General features: G+C 38.8%; 1 protein-coding gene across 1 annotated transcript in view; it reads left to right on the top strand.

The window, feature by feature from the left end:
• MAN2A1 (mannosidase alpha class 2A member 1) overlaps positions 1-19879 on the top strand; it is a 168683-nt gene that overhangs the window by 42901 nt on the left and 105903 nt on the right. Inside the window, exon 5 of the mRNA XM_040446993.1 lies at positions 17499-17626. Coding sequence (XP_040302927.1) covers positions 17499-17626 — 128 coding nt within the window. The remainder of the gene's footprint in view (positions 1-17498; positions 17627-19879) is intronic.

The following is a 19879-nucleotide window of genomic DNA, read 5'->3' as shown; positions in this document are numbered from 1 at the left end:
AGAGAGTTACATATTCCTATGTGAATGGGTTCAGCTAGGTGCAGTTTTATGCCTCCTTCACTTACTGTTTCTCAGGGACAAAATTTCACTTAAGCAATACAAAATTTGTTCCCTAATCAATCACTTTGGAAAACATTTTTGTTTTTGAAACAAAAAATTTTTCACGTAAGGAACTATTCCTATTTTTTGCCACTGTTCCCCTGTCAGCTTCCTTTTATTTTAGGTGTTTTATTTTTCAAATTCAGTACCTAAGGGTTCATGCCTGATCTTTTGTTGGCTTATTAGCTCATTTGTTCATTCATTCTACAGCTCTTTCTGAACACCTACTGTGGGCCAGTTACTATGAGGTTTGGGTACTCTTGGGCTGAGTATTTCTTTCTTCTTGATTGTAAATTGTATCTTTCACCATTGACAAATAACTATCTTTTCTCCATTTAAGAACTAAAGTGCTATTACTACCAGTCACTTGTAGTTGTTTAGATTTACCTGATTTGTGCTGCCCTTTTTCCTTAAAAACAGGCAATTTAGAGTGGTAGTTCAAATGGCTGGTCACTGGAATGAGGCTACCTGGATTCAAGTCCTGGCACTCCCATCTACTGTGTGACCTTTGGGCATATTACTTAACTTTTGTGAGCCTTATTTTCTTCATTTGTCAAGTGGGGATAATATTGAGACCTCTTTTGGTTTTTTTCAAGGATTGGATGAATAGAAATAAATGCTTAGGACAATGCCTCGCATATTCTAAGTCCTTAATAACTATTGAAAGCTCTTGTTACTTTAACTTTTATTTGTCACTCTGAGTATTTCTCTTGGACACTGAATATAGTTTTTAGTTTTGAAGTCATCATGAGAGTCTTCCTCTTATTTTTTGTAATGTTTATTTATTTATTTATTTATTTTGAGAGAGCATGCATGTGTGTGCACAGGAGAGGGACAGAGAGAGAGGGAGAGAGAGAGAATCCCAAGCAGGCTCTGCACTGTCAGTGCGGAGCCTAACATGGGTCTCGATCTCATGAACTGTGAGATTGTGCCCTGAGCCGACATCGAGAGTCAGACGCTTAACCGACTGAGCCACCCAGGCGCCCCTAGTCTTCATCTTTTAATAAAAGCATTTAACTATAAAATTAATGTTTTGTTAAAAAAACCTTTTTAATGTGTTGCTTCAGTGAAGTTAACCTTCCCCGCCCCCCCATCACTTCCCTGCTCAGATGTTTTTAGGATTTTGAAAGTTTTATCCATAAAATTCTAAACTTTCACCATGTATCTAGGTATGTGTATAACTTACTATTAACTTTTCCATATATCAATTCAGACATCTTCAGTTTATGTTTTCTGCTCTTATTACTGTTTTTATTTCCTTTGTTTTAGGATTAAATTTTCTGGTTACTGAGTCTTCTGCACGTGCATTTTTTATTTCTTTGTTATATTTCCTGTGTTTGGGAGATTTTTCTTAAGGTTTCTTTTTTTCCTCTCTCAGGTTCAGTTCTTTGTGGTATGGAAGGTGTTCTTTTCTGGCTTTGAATGCTTGGTTTTAACTGTTTTTGTTTGTTTTTTGCCCTTCTGCATTCTTTACATTGCACCCTGTAAGTCCAAGTATTTTCCTCCTTTTTATTCATCCTTGAGCAATAACAGATGTGTCCACACCTGGAATTTGTCCCAAAACAGAGAGTGTAGCAGGCTTCCAGTTCCTTCCTGTTCTGCCTACTTTGTTTCCTTGTGGTGGGTGTTGGTTAAAATGGCTGGCCGGCATCCATTCCACCTGGTTTCCTTTTGGGAAATGGTCTGTCACACATGTAAGTCAGACTCTCCATCTTCCTGCCTCAGGTCAGACAGACCAGCTATGACCTGAGCTCAGCTGATCAGTATAATATTTCCTAGGGTCTGAATCTTCGGAGAGTGAAGCCAGTGTGACAGATGGAAGCAGGGGAAGCAGACACGGAGGGAAGGTTGCAGGCCATCCCTCACGGCACTGGTGCATTCCCAAGACTCTTCCCATCTGTGACATGGTCCCTGTGATCCCTGTAGAACGGCCTCTCATTTTCTTCCAGCCCTTCGTTAAGCCTGGACTTTTAGTCCTTGGTTTTGCGTGCCCAGGAGAGTCTCTCACTCAATGCAGTTGCTCTCCAGAGCCAGCAGGTGTTGCTTGCAAACAAGAAAGCTAGCTGATGTATTTCCCCCTGCTCATATCCTTTGTTGGAGAGCTGGATTCTGAAAGGCTGCATGAGCATCAGGGGCCCAGCAGCTGGAAAATATGTCCTTGATGTGAGAAACACTAGCCGAGGGGAAGAGACGAGCTGGGACTGTGGGAAGATGGAGAAATTTATGAAGTGTCTGCTCTTTGCGCAGCCCAGGATTGGCTTTCTTCATGTAGCATTTTTTTTTTTTTTTTTTTTTTTAATATGACCTGTAAGCCAAGTAAGAGCTTTGGCCTGTCTGAAGGTTCTGCTTCATAAGAGTGTAGGGAAGAGTCCAGCCAAGTCTGAAGGAAACTGGGCTTGCTGCCTGCTGCTTTTGGTAAGGTGAGGCCATGCTTGGTTCCTCCCAGTGTGGCTGTATTAGGGAGCCATCCTCTGTAGCAGTAAAGACCTTGGGGTGGAGAGACTTCTGTAGGAAGAGCCCAAAGAGAGAAGCATGAAGACTGTGATTAGTGTCTGTCCCAGGATTCAGCTTTGCTTCAGTCCTTGGCCCTCCAACTTAGGGGCTGTTGCCCATTTCTCTCTGAGTCTTTTCTCTTCATGATTCGGGACTCCTCGTTGGTTTCTCTTGCAGGGCAATTGCAAGTCTGTACTTGAATTCTTTCTTTCACACTTGAATTCTTTCTTTCACCTCCACAGTATGTCAGAAATGCCACCAGTTTTATGGCATGAGGGTAGTCCCCTTTACCTGATTCTATCTGGATGCAAGTTTCTATCCCTTTTTCTTTTCTCTTGGCCATTTTAGTTAGGTTGAACTGTATGATATTGCCAAAATTGTACCATTTTTGGTGTACGAAAATGTCAGTTTCACGTGATTCAACCTAATACTAAGAAGAGAGAATGGTAAGATGTTGGGAGTGGGAATGCACATTAGAATCTAATGTTCAGTCTTTTGTCTTAACCTTCCTTTGAGAGATGCTGTTTTGGCAATGGGAAATACTCTGGAATATAGGCCTGATCTTAATGATATCATTTTGCTTGAAGAATGTATTGCTTTATGGCAACAATAGGGCAAACGAGTTTTATTTCTGGTCAAGCTTTGGCACAGTTTTCTCCCTTCTTGTTATAATCATTCACTTTTACTCATTTATTACATTTATCTGTGGAAATAGCATTTTCTTTTTCCTATTTATTTAAACATAACATTCTTAATTCTCCTTGCCTGAATGCATGTTTTTTTGGGAAAAGTTAATAAATACATAGGTGTGCTCTCGTTATTTAAAATTCTGAGCTTGTCCCAACTGGCAGTAGTGACAGAATTTTTTTTTTTTTTTTTTACTGCTAGTATAAGGCTTATGCAGTGGTTTATTTTTTCCTTTTTGAAGATGAGTCTATGGATTATATGTCTGTACCTAAATTTGCAAGCTAGCTGTTGCAGAACAGAACCTGTTAATTCCAGCAGAGTTCCATGTAAGCTTTTATTGTCCCTGAAGAATACCAATTGATTGTGGAAACTTAACAGAAACATAACTCAAATGATCCCATAATCTATTCTAGCAGTGACTTGTTTGATTCTTACCCCCTGTGGCAGCAGTATTCAGCTCCATGCTTTTAAAAATGAGAATCTAGTTAACTAAAGGAGATCCATGCAAACAACATCTAGCTTTTTTATTTTGTGTGTGTGATTCAGTGTAATTTAATCAATTATAGTCACGGTGCCTACTTGTAACACATAGCCAGTGCATTTAAAAGAAACTGTCTCCTGTTAAATAATCAGCACATTTTCTGTCTATGCTTGTTTTATTTTTGAAAATGACTAGTATGTTAACATTCTTTTTACTTTTTAGGCTTCATATTTGAATATTTTTCGGCTAAATGCAGTTAAATACTGCATGATGTTTATAATACATCAAAATGTGAATCCTTATTCAGAGTCAAGCAGCTGAAACATTAGCCTTAGCATTTCCTTTGACTAGCACCCAGCATATTACATATTCATTTTTCCTCTCTGAGCTCTGAGACATTAACACAGTTTTTACAGTGTATGTGCTCCTGCTGTTGAGACTGGTGTTCAGTGAAGAAGCCCCATGAGTTGTAAGAACCTAGAATAGTTTGTGTGTTTACCAGAGTCTTGACCAGCTTCCCTGTGTGGACCTTTTGGTATGAAATAAGGCTTCAGATACATGCTGGGAGGAAGGGTACCATCGGTGCATTGTTATGGAAGTTACAGTTAATGAAGATACTTTATCTTCATCACCTTGCTGGGTTTCATTGCTTTGCCAGGAATGCAAAATCTTTAATCTCTCTACCCTTCTCTTACATCTTTTTTCCTAGGTCTATATTTAAGTGAACCTTCTACTCTCTTTTCTTAACCCTCTGTTTGCTTATTGAAATCAGAGAAATGTTTGAGATTACATTCTTAAATAATATAAATCCTAACTTATTGATGTACATTTTGGGTTTCAGTTTCTAGAAAAAGTTCTTATACAGGCTAACTTATTATACATTTTATACAGGTCAGATTTTATGGTGTTTGACCAAAGGCTGCTGTAAAATTTGCAGAGCAATGAGAAGTTAACAGTGTGTCTTGTGATGTTCAAGGTAAATTGCAGATTTGGATTGAGTTTAGAGCCTAAAGATACATAACATTTCATCAAAGGAATCAAAGCAGTTCACCGGTGTCTAAAATAACTTCAGTGCTAATAGTTGAAGCAGCAGCATATGTGTATTTGAAAAAGTATGTATTCCTTCCCCACTTTGTCCAATCCCCGTTCACTTCCAGTGAGGCCGCTTTGCTTTTCTTCCACCCCTCAGTCACTTCAGCTGGTGGCTTCTCTTTCCATGGTGGATACTGGCAAAAGCCATGAGGGACTACCAGCATCGGATGTTTCCTCAATCCTCCTGGGAGGACTCTTCACAGCAGCGACGCTGATCGCTCTAGTCTTCATTGAAATTCTTCCCATTTTTGTCTTCTGTGACCCGGAGCTCTTTCTCTCCTGTTCCTATTCCTGCTTTGCTGAGCATTCCTTTTTCATCTCCTCAGTTTCTTCCTCTGCTCATTTCCTAAATGTCCCTTTTCTCACCTGTGGGGTGGCATCCCTTGTTCTCCTCTTCACTTTGCAGGCTCATCCACACTATTGTTTTAATTACTGGGTGTTTGGGCTGCTTCCAGATCCAAAGCTCCAACCTCAACTTCTTTTTTTCCCTATTTAGTTATAATATTAACAGCTAACACTTCCTGAGTGCTTCATGTATACCAGGCATGGTGTAAGCATTTACCTGTATTTACTGAGTTGGTCCTATAGCTTTCTTATGAATTAAGATGACTTAGGTTTCCTTATGAGGAAACTGAGGCAGAGGTGTTAAGGGATGCACCTAGGGTCCTCCAGCTAGTAAGTATGGCATGAGGACCAGAGCCAGGCAGTCTTGACCTGGAGCCGGTGCCCTGACCCATTGTGTGCTCTACCTTTCCACTGGCCCTCAGGCTACATCCAGTCAGTCCCCAAGCCTTGTGAGTTGTGCCTCCTTAGTATTTCTGTGCTCTGAATCCCAGCTCCAGCCCCATTACTCTTCGTTTCCTGCTATTCTGAAAACCTCTACCTGGTCTTCCCGTTTCTAGTTGTGCCTCTTGCAGGTGTTCTCCATTTCACCAGGAGTTAAGCTTGTAATAAATGATTTTGTCCATGTCCCTTCTTGGCTTTAAAATGCTTCAGTGATGCTTCAGTGTCAAAAGGTACAGATCTATGTCCTCTGTCTGGCACACACTGGCTTTTGCTCGCTGATTCCTCCCTGCTTGTGCACCCTTACCTCTCATCACTTAGCCCTTCTGAGCCACGTGGGTGTCCGCAGACTCTTGCTATTTCTTGCTTAGGAATTTGCCCGTCAGTTGAGCTTAGAGTTTGTTTGTTTTTTTTTTCCCCTTTTGTGCACTGGTTAATCTCAGTATTACTCATTTTTCAAGACCCAGCTGAGACAATATTTTATTATCTTATTTCCAAAACCTTCCCTTATTGACTCCACTCTTCATTCAATAAATATTTACTGTGCTAGACTCCAGGGATATAGGTGATCAGTAAGACAGACCTGATCCCATCCTTCAGGGCAGAGCAGGGAAGACATATAATTAAATGCAGTATCACAATCAAGTGTTTTCCTTCTATGGATGCGTGAAGGGGGTCTTGGAAGACTTCCTGAAGCAGGTGGTGGTATTCAAGCTGAAACCTGAAAGGCGGTTAGAATTAGCCGAGTATGTAGGAGGTGGCAGAGGGTGGGGAAGGAATTCCAGGGTATGAAAAGAGAATTGTGATTATGGGCCAGGGATTAGTAAGAGCTTGGCATGTTCAAACACCTGGACGCAGTGTCTGAGGCTGCAGCAGTGTGGAGGAAGGTGTGTGTGCTTGGGCTGGGTAATGTAGGATCATCAGGGAGATGCAAATTATAACTACTCTAAGATTCTGTCCCCAACCTTTTAGAATGGCTAAAATCAAAAAGACTGCCAACACCAAGAGTTGACGAAGAAGGTGCAGCACGAAGAAGGTGCAGCAGTTGGAACTGCCCTATTGCCATTGGGAATGTAAAATGGTACAACTGCTCTCTGAAAGCCACCAGAGTTTTCCAGAGTTAAACATACATCATGTGGCCTAGGAGCCCCCTCCTAGGAATTTATCTAAGAGAAATGAAAACATGTTCACAAAAAGACTTATTCACACATTTTCATAGGGAAGTTTTCATAGTAACTTCAAACTGGAAACATTTCAAATGCCCATCAACAAGATAATAGATGAAAAACTTGTGGCATATTTGTGCAATGGAATACTCCTCAACGATGAAAAATAATGAATTACTGAGATGCATAGTAATATGGATGAATCTAAAGAACGTATAAAGCAAAAAAAAAAAAAAAAAGCCTGATGCAGAAGAGTAAATAGTGTATGATTTTATTTTATGAAGTGTAAGAGTAGCTCAGCTTATTTATTATGATGGAAATCATGAAGTAAGAAGAATGTCTTTCTCTTTGGGGGCAGTTGAGGTAGGAAATGATTGGAAAGAGGCACGAAGGAACTCTCTGAGTTAATGGAAATAGTCCATATCTTGTTTTGGTGATTACAGGGATGTAAACAGTTGTCAAAGCTGATCAGACTGAACACATGTATATTGTGTGTTGTTGTCTCAATTAAAAGTCTTTTAGGGCGCCTGGGTAGCGCAGTCGGTAAAGCGTCCGACTTCAGCCAGGTCACGATCTCACGGTCCGTGAGTTCGAGCCCCGCGTCAGGCTCTGGGCTGATGGCTCAGAGGCTGGAGCCTGTTTCCGATTCTGTGTCTCCCTCTCTCTCTGCCCCTCCCCCGTTCATGCTCTGTCTCTCTCTCTGTCCCAAAAGTAAATAAACGTTGGAAAAAATAAAATAAAAAAAAAATAAAAGTCTTTTAGAAAATACATTGCAGCCCTAAAGTAATGATAGGTCTATTTATTAACATGGAAAGATAGGTTGCTCATGGTATAGTATTAAGTAAAATAAGTTGGTTAAAAACTCTACCATGACCCCTTATGCATTTATAGCAAGATATTTAGATTTTTAAATTCTATTCCTTAATCTCTTATGTATTTTCTGATTCGTTTTGAATGAACATTTTATTTTATTTTGGAAAATGAGAACATGAAGTAATATTTACTATACGTGAAATATTTAAAGGATAGCCTCTTTTCTTTTCATTTTTTTAAGTTTTTATTTAAATTCCAGCAGCTAACACACAGTGTAATATTAGTTTCATGTGTACAATTTAGTGATTCAACACTTACATACAACACCCAGTGCTCATCACAAGTGCTTAATTCCCATCAACTAATTAACGCAATCCCTCACCCATCTTCTCTCTGGTAACCATCAGTTTGTTCTCTACACCCAAGAATCTGTTTCTTGGTTTGTCTGTCTCTTTTTTCCTTCTATGAGCCTTTGTTTTGTTTCTTAAATTCCACATATGAGTGAAATCATACACTATTTGTCTTTCTCTGACTAATTTCACTTAGAATGATACTCTCTAGCTCTATCCACGTTGTTGCAAATGGCAAGATTTCATTCTTTTTATACCACTTCTTCTTTATCCACTTATCAGTCTATGGACATTTGGGCTTTTCCCATAAATGGCTATTGTTGATAATGCTGCTGTAAACATCGGGGTGCATGTATCCCTTCGGATTAGTATTTTTGTATCCTTTGGGTAAAAATACTTAGTCGTGCAATTGCTGGGCCATAGGGTAGTTCTATTTTTAATTTTTTCAGGAACTTCCATACTGTTTTCCACAGTGGCTATACCAGTTTGCATAAAGAACATCCTCTTATTAAAACTTTACAGAAATGATTAATTGAGCCATCTAATATGGGAAATATTCTTAAATAAAATTTCATGACCATCTTATGCTATGGCTGTGTTAGTTTTCAATGCTTAGGAGAAATCAGAGTATCACATTTATAGTTTAGAAAAATTTTTCATTAATGTTTTAATGTAAATCTAAGTATATGCAGAGTAAATAGTGAAGGGTAAGAGATAAACCACCCCTGTCTCCATGTCATCTAGTTCTTCCCACGGGACACAGCTGCTGTGAACAAACTTATTTTCTAGATATACAGGAAGATATATGTAATATATACATATGTACAAAGACATATGCATGTGTATTATGCAAATGGCAGCATGCTGTGCACATTGTACCGATTTTTTTAGGAGTTTTTTTTAAATTGTGGTAAAATATTCATAACATAAAATTTACCACTTTAGTGATTTTATGTGTACCATTTGGTAGCATTAGGTCCATTCACATTGCTGTGCAGCCATAACTTTCCTCTGTCTCTAGAACTTTTCCATCATCTCAGACTGTAACTGCGTACCTGTTAAGAACTTGCCATTCACCTTCACCTCAGCCCCTGGCAACCACCATTCTATTTTCTGTTTCGAGAAGTTTGCCTACTTCAGGTACCTCATAAGTGGAATCATATAGTATGTGTCTCATTGTGTCTGGCTTTGCTTCACTCAGCATAAAGTCTTCAAGGTTCATCCATATTGAAATGTGTCAGAATTCCCTTCCTTTCTAAGGCTGAATCAGGATAATTCATTGCATGATTTACCACATTTTGTTTATCTATTCATCCATCAAAGGACATTTGGGTAGTTTCTTTCTGTTCTATTCTTTTTTCTTTTTTAAAATTTATCTTATTTTGAGAGAGAGAGAGGGATAGAGTGAATCCCAAGCAGGCTCTGCACTAATAGCACAGTGCCCAGCGCAGGGCTGGAACTTAGGAACCATGAGATCATGACCTGAGCCACTAAGAGTCAGATGCTTAACTGACTGAGCCACCCAGGCACCCCTGGGTTATTTCTACCTTTTGGCTCTTGTGAATAATCATGCTATGAGCATAGGTATACAAATATCTGTTCAGGTCCCTGCTTTTAATTCTTTTGTGTATCTATCCAGCAGTGGAATTACTGGATCATGTAGTAATCCGATGTTTAAATTTTTGCAGGACCCCCATGTTGTTTCCCACAGCAATTGCACCATTTTACATTGCTACCCGTAATGTACAAGGTTTCCAGTTACTTTGCATCCTCATCAGAATCTATTTGCTGTGGGTTTTTTTTTAATTTGTTTTGTTTCTATTTTTAATTTCCATACTAATGTGTATTGTACCATGCTTTTTTAAAAAAATTTTTATGAATATAATTTATTGTCAGATTGGCTTACAAACAACACCTGGTGCTTATCTCAACAAGTGCCCTCCTCAGTGCCCAGCACCCATTTTCCCTCTCCCCCGCCCCGCATCCACCCTCAGTTTGGTCTCTGTATTTAGGAGTCTCTTGTGGTTTGCCTCCCTCCCTCTCTGTTTGTAACTATTTTCCCCTTCCTCTTTCCTGATGGTCTGCTGTTGAGTTTCTCAAGATCCACATATGAGTGAAAACATATGATCTGTTCTTCTCTGACTTATTTCACTTAGCATAATGATACCTTCCAGTTCCGTCCACACTGGTGCAAATGGCATGATGTCATTCTTTCTCATTGCCAAGTACTAGTCCATTTTATGCATAAACCACATCTTTATTCATTCATCAGTTGATGGACATTTAGGCTCTTTCCATAATTTGGCTATGGTTGAAAGTGCTGCTGTAAACATTGGGGTACAAGTGCCCCTGTGCATCAGCACTCCTGTATCCCCCTTGGGTAAATTCCTAGCAGTGCTATTGCTGGGTCATAGGGTAGATCTATTTTTAATTTTTTGAGGAACCTCCACACTGTTTTCCAGAGTGGCTGCACCAGTTTGCATTCCCACCAACAGTGCAAGAGGGTTCCCGTTTCTCCACATCCTCTCCAGCATCTATAGTCCCCTGATTTGTTCATTTTAACTGTTCTGACTGGTATGAGGTGGTATCTCAGTTTGGCTTTGATTTATATTTCCCTAATGATGAGTGATATTGAGCATCTTTTTATGTATCTGTTGGCCATCTGGATGCCTTCTTTGGAAAAATGTCTATTTATGTTTTCTGCCCATTTCTTCACTGGGTTATTTGTTTTTTGGGTGTTGAGTTTGGTAAGTTCCTTATAGATTTTGGATACTAGCCCTTTATCCGGTATATCATTTGCAAATATCTTTTCCCATTCTGTTGGTTGCCTTTCAGTTTTGTTGTTTGTTTCCTTTGCACTGCAGAAACTTTTTATCTTGATGAGGCCCCAGTAGTTCACTTTTGCTTTTAATTCTCTTGCCTTTGGAGATGTGTCGAGTAAGAAAATCGCTGCGGTTGAGGTCAAAGAGGTTGCCTGCTTTCTTCTGTAGGATTTTGATGATTTCCTGTCTCACATTTAGGTCTTTCATCCATTTTGAGTTTATTTTTGTGTATGTACCGTGCTTTTTAACCTTAATATCTTGGAGAACCTTCCAGGAAAGAAGAGCCCACCCTCCCCCCTCTTTTTTTATGTTTGTTTATTTATTAAAAATTTTTCTTAATGTTTATTTCTGAGAGAGAGAGACAGAATGTGACTGGGGGAGAAGCAGAGAGAGAGGGAGACACAGAATCCGAAGCAGGATCCAGGCTCTGAGCTGTCAGCACAGAGCCCAATGTGGAGCTTAAACTCATGAACCGTGAGATCATGACCTGAGATAAAGTCAGATGCTTACCTGACTGAGCCACCTAGGTGCTTCTGAAGAGCCCCTTTCTTAAAGATGGTATAAAAATCTATATTATCAGTGGACCTCAATTTATTTAACTCTTTGCAATGGATGCCCATGTAGTTTTATTTCTGGTCTTTTGTGAATGCATGGAATGTGTCTTCATATGTAGTGTACATAATGCTTTTGTTTATTTTTATACTTTAAAATATTTCCTGACTTTTTTAACGAATATGTACAGAAGTATATATGCATCTAAAAAAAATTTTTTTTAACGTTTATTTATTTTTGAGACAGAGAGAGACAGAGCATGAACGGGGAAGGGGCAGAGAGAGAGGGAGACACAGAATCAGAAGCAGGCTTCAGGCTCTGAGCCATCAGCCCAGAGCCCGACGCGGGGCTCGAACTCACGGACCGCGAGATCGTGATCTGAGCTGAAGTCGGACGCTCAATCGACTGAGCCACCCAGGCGCCCCTATATATGCATTTTAAAATTTGATAGTTATTGCCAGCAATATGTGACAATACCTATGTCCATACATCCTTGATGTCATAGTGTGACGTCACGCACAACATTTTGATGTTTCCAGTGTGATGAGTAAACGTGGCATATCATTGAAGTTGTAATTTACACTTCCTTCTGAGTGAGACTAAATTTCTTTTCAGTTTGGGGAGGCAAGAATTTCTGAAATAAATGCTTCACATTCTTTGTTCACTTGTCTTATGAGGTCTTGATACCCTTTTCTAAAAGGAACCCTGAGTGGTAAATATTGACCAAACCGGAGGAGACTCCTGCCTTCATGGAGCCTACAGTCTGTTGAGGGAGAAAGACAGTAAACAGACAGTGTGTAATTAGATTTTGTGATAAATGCTATGAAAGAAATGTTAGGGTTTTCATGAAAGATAACAATTTAGGTGGGATGGGATATGGTGGCTATGACGGGCTCCCAGTGGATCTGTAAGAGCCAGTGAGGTAGATGGCTTTTGGGGGGAGGTAGTGTTATTCCAGGAAGAAAGATTGCACGGACAGTGAACTAAAAGAAGGAGTATGGCTGGAATGAAGTGAGGAAGAAATGATGGGAGATAACTCATTTGCCATTTGTGCCTCGTGTACTAAATCTTTAAAGACAGGCATCAACAATATTGACAAGTATATGACGAATTTCCCCAATTATTCCTATATGAGGAATCTTAAAACAGATTTTACTTTTCTTATTAGGTACTTCCCATGAAAGGCATATGAATCAAGCAAATGATAAGCAAATGTTTTTAGGGTATTAATTGATTCATCGGGAGCCTCCATCTTTTTGAATTTTCCAGTTAACTAAATTTTTATTTAAGAATGAATCCCTGTACATCATCTTGTATTATTTCATATTTCCCCAGATGTATGATTACAAATTCAACTCGTTTTCTCATGTGAAATTAATTTGTGATTCTTTGAAGCTTGCTAAATGATGCATTTTTTACTACTAAGTTATCTGTAACAATCTCCCCATTAGGGAAAAAAGCTCTTTGAGTCTATCCTTCTGTGTGTGACCAAATTCCAAATGTGTGATGAGTCTACATAGGGAAAAAGTGACACTCAGAGAAAATGATTTGCAGCTTCATGTGCTTGGCAAGTACATTCTTAAGTGTAAATTCTACATCTTAGGCAAAGTGAGCCTAATTTTGATCAGTTATTTAGTTAAGCTTTTTATACCAAATTCCCAAGCAATGAAATGGTAGAAACATAGAAATGTGTGATGCCGTTACCAGTAGTTACAAGTCAGCCATTTAAAAGAGTGAAACAGGAGTGTTTTGATTTTGAAAGTTAATTTTGAAAGTTAGTGCCTGGTTTCCTGTTTTCTAGATTTGCTGTGCATATATATTTTCTTTCCTTCCCTTTTCCTGTCTTTTCACTTTTGCTTCTATATCTCATGTTTATTAGGAAATAAGAGGAAAAATTGTACACGTAAAAAACTTGCCAAAAGCCAGTTTCTTGGCAGAAACTAAGCAATAGATCCTATGGAGGGAGCATGTCTTTGATTTTGTATTCTCCTAGTGCAGAGAAATAGCTCAGGTGATGCTTGTTGAATATGGAGTACATGGAAATTGGAAGCACCTGTATTTTTTCTAAGTAACTTTTTCTGTAGTTATAGGTATTTCCTGTTATGTGATTAAAAAAATTATTAAAGTCTCAAATGTACAGTTGCGGTCCATCTTAATTTTATTTTCATTATGTTGCTAACAGTGGCAGTTTTAAATATGGCACTTTTTTGTAGGCTAACATAGCTTTCCTGTTATTTTCCTGTTATTGCTTATATACATTTTGGGGTGGGGGAGGCTGTGTGGCTCAGTCGGTTAAGCATCGACCCTTGGTTTCGGCTCAGGTCATGATCTCTTGGTTTGTGGGTTCTAGCCACAAGATTGAAGTTTTTATAAATAAAACTATGTCCCATTCTTTTCCACTTATTTAATCTGCTATTTTAATAGTATAAATATTTTATTTTTTTAATGTTTATTTATTTTGAGAGTGAGAGAGAGTGCGAGTGCGAGTATGAGCAGGGGGGAGGTGGAGAGAGAGAGAAGATCCCAAGCAGGCTGCACACTCAGCACAGAGCCTGACGCAGAGCTTGATCTCACAAACTGAATCGTGAGATCATGACCTGCGCCAAAGTCAAGAATGGGACGCTTAACTGACTGAGCCACAGTCATCCCAATGGTATAAATACTGTAAAAATAGATTTCATAGCTTTATAGTCTGACCCACCAAAGTGTCTATTTTTGAGTAAGCCACAGTTACATGATAGCTTTTTAACTATAAAAATGGCTTTTATCAAGTAGAATGGCAGGTTTTACTTCATCACTGTTTTCTAGAATGTTTCAGATTCTTTTTATCTTTAACATTTCTTATTGCCTCTATTTTTTTTCCCCCTTCTGTTTGGTCCTTGACTCTCCTTTTGATTGTTTTCTCCTGACTTCCTATCCTTCTCTGTTTCCTCTTTGTTTTAATCCCCTCATTTTTATATCGGCCTCTTTTTCTTAACTTTTCTTTTATAGTTAGCTCCTTTTAGATGTCTCACTGTCATATCAAACAGCCTTATCCAAATTTACATTTATGATCACAAAGTGACCTCTCTTCTCAACTGCAATGTGTGTTTAACACTGCCCCACCATCAGACACCAGGAATTAACAGTCCCAAGCCATGTGGGCTGTAATCCTTTCTTCTATCACCCCTGATTTCCTAATTCCCACTGATTTTTCATGACAACGCCTCCTGTCTCTCTCCTCTTCCATATTTCCTACCACTTTCGTATTCTAGGTCGTACCACCTCATACCTAGATTATTCCGAGACTCCTTTCCACCTGGCCCTGTGCTGACCAGTTTATTTTGTGTATGTCTCTGAGCTTCATCTAATGTAAAGCTTTCTGTAAAAAGCTGAGCTGAGAATCTCGTTACACATCCCTCTTACATCTCACAACTATCAGAGTGCCTATTTATGTGCCAAACATGCTTCTCAGGGCTGGGCGTGGAAAAGTGAACAAAACAGCATATCCTGGTTCATGCTCTCTGGGAGCCTATGTTGTGTTCTGATGGTGGGTGGGGCTGAGGAGGGAGAGAGAGAAGACATGGAAGTGAACAAGGTAATTCTGGTGTGTGATGGAGTGTGGTGGTATGGTGGGAGTATTTTTAGGTTAGGTGCTCAGGCTGACTTCTTTGGGTAGGTTTTATTTGAACAGAGACATGAGGACCACTGGGACCAGTCAGGTTGGGAAAAATAGGAGAGAAGAAAATAAGTAGGTGAGAATATTCTGGAAAACATTTTAATGCATGGGAGGCTTTCCATGCCTTCCCAGAATGAAGTGACAAGACAGTCTTTAAGGTAACCATTGTGTTCAGGGGTGCCTGGGAGGCTCAGTCGGTTAAGTGTCTGACTTGGCTCAGGTCATGATCTCATGGTTCATGGGTTCAAGCCCCACATCAAGCTCTGTGATGACCGCTCAGAGCTTGGAGCCTGCTTGGAATTCTGTGTCTCCTCCTCTCTCTGCCCCTCCCCTGCTCATGCTCTGTGTCTCTCTCTAAAAAATAAACATTAAAAAAAAAAAAAGTAACCGTTGTGTTACCTTTCATACATGATTAATACATGATCATAGTAGTATCTGGGCATCATGGGGAGGGGAAAGAGATAGATTGTTACAAAGAGACCTGAGAAACTACTTGCTGTATATAGTAGGTGTGATTCTTTGCTCAGTTTGCTGTTTCTTGGAGCCCATTCATGCCTATGGGACAGGAATTACGTAGCAAAATAAAACTGATATAGATGAAAAATTCCATCATTGGAGTGATTTTTTTTTTTTTCATTTTAACTTTTAGTTTTTTTAATCTGTAATTTCTCTTCTCTGTTCAGAAGCAGCAAATACTTTGTTTGGCCAATTTATTTCTGAAATTTTCCAAAAGATCTGTTTACTGGAATACTGAGATAAGGAGTCACACTTCTATATTTGATGGCCAGAGATTAAATCCCAAATCTGTCCAGACATCTCAGGCTTCCAAGTACTGGCCATAAGATGTAAGAGCCTGGGTCTGGGCCAGAGCCTCCAGAGTGTGGCTAAATCGGGCAGTTGCCAGGAAGATAAGAAAGAGAACTGACTGGAAGTAGTTTGACAGTAAAAGCAGGTCAGAAGAGCCTTGGATTTAGTTGTATTCATAAAGAAATGCATTTTTTTTTTTTTTTTTAATTTCCAGCTTCTGTACCATAAGTTCTTGATTTGGGCCTATGAGAATCCGAGGTTTCACTGGACATTTGGGTTTTTTTAGACACTCTTATGTGAATTGTTAGTTGGTGATTCCCATGGCAATACAGATTAACCTTTATGCAAGGAATTATTCATTCTAATTATTTTAGTATTTTTAAAAAATACTTATTTTTGACAGAGAGCATGAGTGGGGAGGTGCAGAGAGAGAGGGAGACAGAGGATCTGAAGCAGGCTCCTTACTGACAGCAGAGAGCCTGATGTGGGGCTTGAATTCATGAGCTGTTAGATCACCGCCTGAGCTGTAGTTGGACACTTAATCGACTGAGCCACCAAGGCGCCCCCATTCATTCCGTTTTAAAAAGTGTGTCCATTATCCGCTCTGTCACTGATTATACGATTATGCATATGTTTGAATAAATCAGATGTTGTGTTAATGCTCTGGATTCTGTTACAGGCTTTATAGGAAAATGTTAATCTTTTATGTCTGGTCTGCTTCAACTAAATTTGGCTTGATACTTGACTGTTAGTGGTAGGTATCCAGTGATGTGTATCCTTATTAAAGCTGCTGCTTTTTTCTGAAATTTTACACTATTTTGCAAACCATCGTGCTGCAGACTGACAAGTCTGTGACATTTAAGGTGTTTGCTTAAATTCTTGACTTGTGTACTTCTTCAGGTACTTCTTCAAATTTTTAGTCATGTATCATTTTTTTCCTTGGAGGAAGCTATCATCTTGTAACAATTCAGTTGCTCTAGGGCTGGGAATCTAGTTACCTTGTATGGCATTATGGCAAAGGAGTACCCAATGGACAGATAATGGTAATGTTAGAGCTTTTCACTCAATAATGTAAATTAAACTGTACAGATAACATTTTAGCTGAATTTGGAGCAAAGTGCTTAATAATGTTTTTTATATTCCCAGAAGCATGTGATATTTACTAGTTTTACCTTTATTATTATTACTTTTGTGTAGTTTGCATGATTAACTTACCAGTGTCAGAAAGACTAAAATAAATATTGATTTTTTTCAATATAGGTGTATTGAAACAAATGTAGTGCTTAAAATGACAGTCCTTCAATAAACCCTCATTCGGCATATACCACAAGTAAAGCGCTTTGCTAGGTGCTTTGCAAGATTCAGAAATAAGTCAGATGTGTTTCCATCAGGATCTTTGAAGTTGTCTGGGAGATTATAACTTTCTGAAAAGGAACTTCCAAAGTGACCTACAGTGGCTTTGCCTAGGGTGGAAGTGGTGGGGGGGGAGTGTCACCATAGACACTTTACTAAGAATGTTTTATCACCAGGGTCACAAATTTGAAATTTATTCCCTGGTTTAAAAAACTTTTTTTAGTAACTAATATAAATACTGGTTACACTTAAGGGCTGTCCCTAATGTTTATGCTGTTTTAAATCTTTTATTTGAACTTCTCTTGTGTGTTATTGTAAACTCCTATATTACTTTCTCTCCAGTTTGCTACAAAATGGTCAGTTTGAAATTGTGACAGGTGGCTGGGTTATGCCTGATGAAGCTGCTCCACATTATTTTGCCTTAATTGACCAACTAATTGAAGGACATCAGTGGCTGGAAAAAAATCTAGGTATGTATTAATGTCTTTCTCCTTCATTTGGACAACTTTGGGCAGTTAATTTGGGGGAACATGAGATGAGGCTTTATTTATTTATTTTTAAATAACCAGTTTTCCAAGTATTTTTTATCCCTCATCAATTTACGATGTTTATTTGATCATAAGCTAAGTTACATAAATGTAATATGGTCACTTTTACAGTCATCTACTTTGTAATCTATTATTTTATGTATTATTCTTATTAATTTTAGAGTAGTTTTTTTCTAATAATATCCCACTGGGGTTTTAGTTTTATATTAGTTAAAACTATTAGTTAGAAGAGGCAGAAGTCTAATTTACTTGCCTAAGAAAAAAAAGCAAAAGAAGAATGAAAAGAAGGTATTCGTTTTGTCATTGAGAATTACAGAGATATATATGGTAACTTCAGGTATGGTTGGATCCAGGGGACTCGAATTTTGTTGTCTAGGCACGGTCTCTTTTGGTTCTGCTTATTTTTTCATGGCTTTCATCTTCTCCTGGCTCTCTCCACATGGTGAGTAAGATGGCCATAGGCAACTAGGACTCTCATCTTCCTAGTTGAACCAGGAGAAGTTTTCCTTAACGCCTTAACTAATTGGCTCACTTTGGATTAAGTGCATAACCCTGAGCCAGTTTCTGTGGCTAGAGGTATAGGAGCTGAAATCACCAAGGCCTAGTCAGCTCTTGGAAATGGTCATGGGGCGGAAGGGTTTGTTGAAGGCAGGGTAAACCTCACCTGAACCACGTGAATGGGTCGTCCACGAAAGAAGAATCCTGTTACTACTGGAAGAGGATGCTGCACTCATAAAATCAGATGTTCACTATAACTTGTTATGTGTTAATAATTGGTAAATCTGGTTGAAAACTTTATCGGAGTTTTTCATATGATTCCTACACCTTTTCTCAAGTTTGAATTCTTCCAAAATAAAAATAAAGAATGAATGGGGGTGGCAGGGGTTTTAGCTGAATAGTGTGTTGTTTGGAAATACCACATTTGTTTCTCCATTTTTCAGTTGATGGACATTTAGATTATTCCCCTTTTGGCTGCTGTGAATAATGCTGCTATACACACTTGTGTAAGTTTTTGTGAGGACATACGTTTTCATTTCTTTGGGGTACATACCTAGGAACGGAAGTGCTGGGTCATTGGGCAGCGTGCTGTGTTAAGCATTTTGAGGAGCTGCCTAATTGTTTCCAAAATGACTGCACCCTTCTACGTTCTCACCAGCAGTGTAGGAGGGTTCTAATTTCTCCACATCTGCAGCAGCATTTGTTACTTTTTTATTTTAGCCATGCTAGTGAGTGTGAAATGGTACCTCATTATGGCTTTGATTTGCATTTCCCTAAAGACTATGATGTTAACCATTTTTTCACGTGTGTATTGGCTGTTTGTATATCTTGTTTGGAAAATTGTCTATTCAAATTATTTGCTATTTTTACAATTGGGTTCTTTGTCTTTTTATGTTGACTTGTAAATGTTCTTTATATATTCTTCATACAAGTTTCTTGTCAGACAATGATTTGCAAATATTTTTTTTCCATTCTGTGGGTTTTCAGTTTCTTGAAGGTGTCCTTTTTTTTTAATTTTTCTTAATATTTTAAAAATATTTATTTATTTTTGAGAGAGAGAGAGAGAGAGGGAAACAGAGTGTGAGTGTGTGTGTGTGGGGGGGGGGATGCACAGAGAGAGAGGGAGACACAGAATCTGAAGCAGGCTCCAGGCTCTGAGCTGTCCGTACAGAGCCCAACACAAGGCGCGAACTCACGAACCGTGAGATCATGACCTGAGCAACCGACTGAGCCACCCAGGTGCCCCATGAAGGTGTCCTTTGATGCACAAAAGTTTTGATTTTGATGAAGTCCAGTTTATTTTTTCTTTTGTCACTTGTGTTTTGATGTCATAACCAAGAAGTCATTATCTAACCCACGATCATGAACTCTGTGGGTTTTTTCTTAGAAATTTTGTGGTTTTAGCTCTTAAATTTAGATAATGAATACATTTGAGAATATGAAGTTTCTTCTGGTGGGCTTTGGCTGCATCTTGTAAATTCATGTTCTCTTTGTTTTCTAAACAGTTTGGAACAACATGTTATTTTGGATACTTTATTTTTATATTTGGCCATGGAATGCTTTTTTATTTTTTTTATTTTTTTTTTAATTTTTTTTTTTTTCAACGTTTATTTATTTTTGGGACAGAGAGAGACAGAGCATGAACGGGGGAGGGGCAGAGAGAGAGGGAGACACAGT

The sequence above is a fragment of the Herpailurus yagouaroundi genome, unplaced genomic scaffold (genome assembly GCF_014898765.1).
Source record: "Herpailurus yagouaroundi ecotype Mexico unplaced genomic scaffold, PumYag 29, whole genome shotgun sequence".
In the NCBI taxonomy this organism is placed as follows: Eukaryota; Metazoa; Chordata; class Mammalia; order Carnivora; family Felidae; genus Herpailurus; species Herpailurus yagouaroundi.
The sequence above is the reverse complement of the archived record's forward strand: the minus strand, read 5'-3'. Positions and strand labels throughout refer to the sequence as shown.